The 5,552-nt window shown below is 38.3% G+C and overlaps 1 protein-coding gene across 3 annotated transcripts in view; it reads right to left on the bottom strand.

The window, feature by feature from the left end:
• The window catches only part of SYT14 (synaptotagmin 14), a 77,361-nt gene extending 72,319 nt beyond the window's left edge, over positions 1-5,042 (bottom strand). For 2 of the 3 annotated variants that reach the window (XM_072409808.1, XM_072409810.1), the window contains exon 1: positions 4,877-5,042. In XM_072409808.1, coding sequence (XP_072265909.1) covers positions 4,877-4,943 — 67 coding nt within the window. In that variant the 5' untranslated portion in view covers positions 4,944-5,042. The remainder of the gene's footprint in view (positions 1-4,876) is intronic. The other variant, XM_072409811.1, reaches the window with a different exon arrangement.
• Positions 5,043-5,552: the final 510 nt, after the last annotated feature.

Below are 5,552 nucleotides of genomic sequence, written 5' to 3'. Positions count from 1 at the left end.
GTTATCAGTGACCCAAGAGATTGAATTCTTTGAGGAAGAAAGAACAGCTTACTGAAGAGTACTTAAAGTGAAGTGGAAGTGAAAGGGTTTATCAATAGAAGTGTAAGAAAGCTTTGAAGAGTTGGTGCACTTCACGCAGAGATGAAGATTGGATTACCTTTCCTGGATGATTTCTTTATTGTGTCTTCTTGATGGTGTGAAGACTTTCCCTTATTCCTGTGAAGTTGTTGTCCTGTGAAGTTTTTTTTGCTACAATCAACTGGACTGGTTTCACGTGTTTCTCTGGACTCTGTGTGGTGGCTTCTGTGCTTTCTAGATGATGTAGTATTTGCCTGATGAACTTGATCCTTTGCTTGTCGGCGGTCTCCTTTCTCCCCTCTAGGAAGCTGAGGAGAAGCTTCTGAGACTGTATTAGGTCTAGATGACCTCTGCCTATTTTTTCTCAGAGCATGATCAGTAACCTCATCTGTATTTGTACATGGTCTTCCTTGATCACTGGACTTGTCTAATAAGTGTTTCGATCCTCCCTTTTTATCTGTTACATTTGAGAACTTTTGCCCATAATCATTCATTTTATTACAGTAATCTCCATTCTGGTTTCCATCCACTTGTTCACATTCTTCCATAGTCTGATATGAATTCCTTACCTGCCCTCTTCCTTTCGTCTCTATACCAATATAAGGATCATGGGAAACAAATTCGGAGTTACAATGACGTCTGGCGGAATAGCCATCGTAGTTTGATTTCCCTTCATTCTTGTTATAATCAGATGATGTTTGATAAGTATTTAAGTTAGACTCAGTTCCATTAGTATCCATAGGTGAGTGATTTGAGCTACTTTCACAGTAGTACTGAAATGTATCTTGGGGTGTTTCTTCTTTCATTTTATTAGCCTGAGCCATATAACCGTCCTCATCCTCTGTCCGTAACCCTTGTATCATACTCACGACCTGCTCGGTGACTGAATCAGCAACAGTATAACTAACCCCTTCCACAGCACTGGCCAAGCCATCCACAGCATTACTAAGAGCATTACTGAGAGTGTCCCCAATAGAAGACATAGATGGAAGGCCTATGCTTTGCTTAAAGCTCTTGAAAAATGCCATTCCTGGTTTGCCTTTTCTTAAAAATGTAAAAAAAATGAAAAACAATAATCCACAAATTCTCAAAATGGGTGTGCCTGTGTAAAACCCTGGTATTCTGATATTCCAACTGTTGCTTGCTGTTGCAATTCAGAAAATTAGAGCTTGTACATGTAGTTATGAAGAAGGTACGTACAGTTCTGTGGTGACAAGGATACTAAGTAAGGATACATTTTAAAATATACAATACCTCCCAAAAAATCACACAGAAAACAAAAACGATTGCATGTTAGTGAAACTTGATGATTGGCAAAATTATTTCTACAATTTTACTACAATTCTACAAAAAGAATTATTTCTAATCCACAAAATATAATGTTCTTTTCTCACTTTTTAGAAGCTGAAAATACTGCTAATCAACAAATGACAGGGTCACTTAAACCATGAACCAAAAGTTTGATGACTGCATAGTTCCCGCTCAAACATAGGGAGTCACAGGGGAAGGAAGCCGTATCTATGTCCTCTCCCACAACTGCATTACCATGTCAGAAAGTTTTACTAGTATATTTTATATTACAGATTTGCAGCAAAAGTGACAGCGTCTAGTTCCTCCCCTCAACACATTATATACCATTTCTTGCAATCCTATCATCTCCTCCACTCCATTAGAGCTCAATTGCTTAACAGGGTGGGGCTTCCAGTCATGAGGGAGCATGTGATGCCCGTCATGTGCCTTAGAACCAATCACTAAGCCAGAGACAGTGTAACATGTAAAGGAGAAGTGACACTGACCATCAAGGTAAGCTCTGACACCGACACTGAGTCGGATGGGGAAGGTAATTAACCCCAGGAGACCTGGACCACTGCCCTCTGTCCTTAGAAGCTCTCTGGGTCACTTCAGGGCATTTTAGCTCTTGCTAATGAGAACAGAATGACTGTATTACATTTGGCTTGATTTAATAAAGCTCCCCAAGACTAGAGAAGACAAACCTGGATTAGATTTCTTAAAAATCCTTAGTTTTAGTCAATTGGACAAATGCTTTCAATCCTGGACCATATCCGTTCCAGGGAGCTTGATCATCGAGGCTCTCCCATCTTCTCCAGTTTTGGAAAGGTTTAATACATGAGGCTAAATTTTTTACAGATAGCTTCAACTGGGCTTTAAACAATTCTTTGTCCCCACAAATTATAGGGGCACCAGTTGTTTCTGAAAACTATTACAGTGGAGAAATGTTGATCTTGTACTTGTCTTAAATTTATCAATGTATTTCCTTCAATAAAAAAAATTATAAACCATGGTGCTTTTTCTAGAAATTAAGAATATAATATCTATGCCCCATACAGAGTATCTAAGAATACCATATTTTTCAACCTACTTGCTACAGTCCTATGGTGACATGCAGCTCGTAACATTGTTTCAGTTGGCACGCTATAATTGTAATACTTCAAATTTGTACCATTTTTTTTTTTTGAAGTGCTTGATGTACAATTATGCCGCATTGTGCTTCATGAATGACATCAAAGACGTGCTATTAGATTTCTGACATGATTTCAACTGTAACCTAGCATAACTTAGGAGGCAAAAGAAATGTTATTCATTATGAGACAGATCACATCATTAGAGGTAAGTACATTATTCTTGAGATGGCTGTAATAAAAATGATTTTGTTGCACCTGAAAATGTAGCCACATATAGAAGTGAATATCGAATTTCCCCTTCACAGGCTAAAACCTATTTGGATAGGTAGCCCTAGGTCCTAAACAGAGGAAGGGACACAAGGGGCCATTCAAGGATGAACTAAAGTTCCATTTTGATATGATCAGGTAGGTGGTTATTGCAGAAAGGGACAAGCAATACCACTTCTGCAATACCAGTTCTTATCTGCCTGTCGCTGACCAGCCATAACATTTTGCTGGGCTGCACATGTGTAGCTAAACAATGGTAGCCAGACAATCCAGGCTTCCCACGAATGCATGACTGAGCCTTATGTCATCCCGTCATGGCCAATCAAGACTTCCGAAGCTTTTAAGAAGGGAAAAGAAAAGAAGGAAGATGGTGGCTCCCTGGGATAGAAGGGGAATATGTGAGTAGAGCAGGGAATTCCTGCAATCCAGACTTCCCTTGCACGAATGCATAAAGGAACGCTACATCATCCTGTCACAGCCAATCAGGATCACTAAAGATTGTAAGGAGGAGGAAGAAATAAGAAAGATGGTGGCTCCCGTCCATAGAACAGGGATAGGTGAGTAGAGCAGGTTTAGTTCCACTTTTCAAATTGAACTGTCTGAATACAAGAGGTATGCGTAATCATATTTTATTTTCAGTGTGTTCTGTGTGTTTTTTTCAGGGCTTTGGCATATATTAGTGTGAAACTCAGCCTTTAAACAGAAGCTTTCTGTGTCCAGACCAGTCACTGTTGCTCTCTTTCCTTGTGCAGAATAGGTGGCTTTGTATCCACCTTCCTCTTAAGGCGGCCTTAAGGAACTGTTGGGTTCTTTCCATGGAACTTCTCTCTGCGCAGGTTTTTGCAGCACAATTTTACATTTTAAAGACATTTGGTGTACCAAAATTAATTTATATTCCTTGTGTATAATGTTTTTGTGCCTCTAGCTCAGCTGTAAAGGAGACCTAAACACAAGAAATGAATATAAGCTCTTATAATGACCCCACTCTTGTAAGCAAATTTACGTAGCGTACACACTAATCTACTATTTGTCAATTTGGTAATTAGGGATAGTCTAATATCCTAATGGTCAGATTTTGTTGCTGGGATCTCTGTACTCTATTCCCTAAGTCTATACAACCATTGCAGCAGTCATGGAGATGCCTCTCTCATACTTGTATTTTAAGGTTCTTTTTATATTATGTAGAATATTAAGGTGTACAAACTCTACTGTTGCAGCTCAGGAAGGGTAGCAATAGCGCTAGGGATAGTTGTTCCTTGTTTAAAGGTCTATTTATAAGACAGAATTTGGCAGAATTATCCAGGCCTTTGTATATGTATATGTACTTTCAATAGCAATAGAGATTGATTCCCCACCTAATAATGTTGAAGTCAAATTCACTTTTTAAGAAAAACATATCAATGTGTGTTAGGGTGCTGCAGTGCCTTTCATGTAGTGCACCACAATGCATTACAGTGCATTGCATTCCATAAAAGTCTGGTGCAGTTTCAGCCACACCAGAGTACAATTTTTAGCAAGTTTAAATCAATGGCTTCCTCAAATATGTGGATGTATTAACACATAAATGTAAATCGTTGCCTATGATAAATAGCTGAATTTAAGCCGAGTTGAAAAGAATAGGAATATAGGAAGAGAAGGAAAGAGAAAAAATGAATGAGAGAGGAGTCTTATTCTTTTAGTTTACCATGTTGTAGGTGTAAACCCTGATCTGTTTTTTCAACCTGTGTCCTATTAGGGCAATATCTCTTTCTGTTTCCAGTGCCCAAGGTACAACAGGAAGTGAGAGGAAATCTCTACAAAGTTGTCACCAGCACATGTTAAAAAGTTTCCCTTTTAGTGACAAAGATTTTTCCTTTCTCTTTCAGTGACAAAGAAAGTAAAATGTTTTTTTCCTGACCTCTCTGCCTCAGGACAAAGAGTAAATCACCCCAGTAAGGATACAGACATCAATAAAAAAACTACAGACAACTGAATCCTTTTCTATAGAATTCAAAACTTCAAAAAACATGGTTTAAAGCATATCCTAGTCTAAGGAGACAAAATGGCACTACAGTCATGTACGAAGTACAGAAGGAATGCTGAGTAATATATAAAAAGTTATGTCTCACCTTGAGAATTCTTTGTACAAAAGTCGGAACCCCCTTGATGAAAGCCTCCTGTTTTCCCAAAACACATTTTCTTGTTAATGTAGAGAAAAAGCAAAAGCAGGAAAACAATGGACACACCGACTGCTGAGAGAAAACCGACAGCCTCTGGAGACACTAAAACAAACAGATAAAACATGTTTTAACAATCAGAAAAGTCAACTTTCATATTTTTTATTTTAGTATCTGCATGTAGAATGGTCTGCTTTACAGAGAATTACACAATTTGAAAATTCAGGTGTTTGTGATATGGGAATTCTGTATTCCAACACAAGGACACATTTTCATGCATATATTCATAAGAATGAAATACATTTGCATACAAATAAATTCACATGTGACTGACATTTAATTCTTAGAGTTGGGTTAGTTTTGCCATTGCATCTTCATACAGCATGGGGGACTGAGTGGTTTGCATTACTGCTTTGAAATGGTGGTGCCAAGGGTTCAACTTTTACCATGTCCACTCAGAAAGGAGTTTGTGTATATGTTGCTCTGGGTGCTTTATATTCCTTCCACAACCAAAGAAAATATTTTGGGAGATTGATTGGCTTCCACCCATAAAGACTGCACATTCAAGGATAGAATCACAATACACACATTTACACATTTTTATGTGCCAATTACACAACTGCCCCAA

This window comes from Pyxicephalus adspersus, chromosome 4 (assembly GCF_032062135.1).
Source record: "Pyxicephalus adspersus chromosome 4, UCB_Pads_2.0, whole genome shotgun sequence".
NCBI lineage: Eukaryota > Metazoa > Chordata > Amphibia > Anura > Pyxicephalidae > Pyxicephalus > Pyxicephalus adspersus.
Note: the sequence above shows the minus strand (reverse complement) of the source record. Positions and strands in the feature narration are given on the sequence as shown.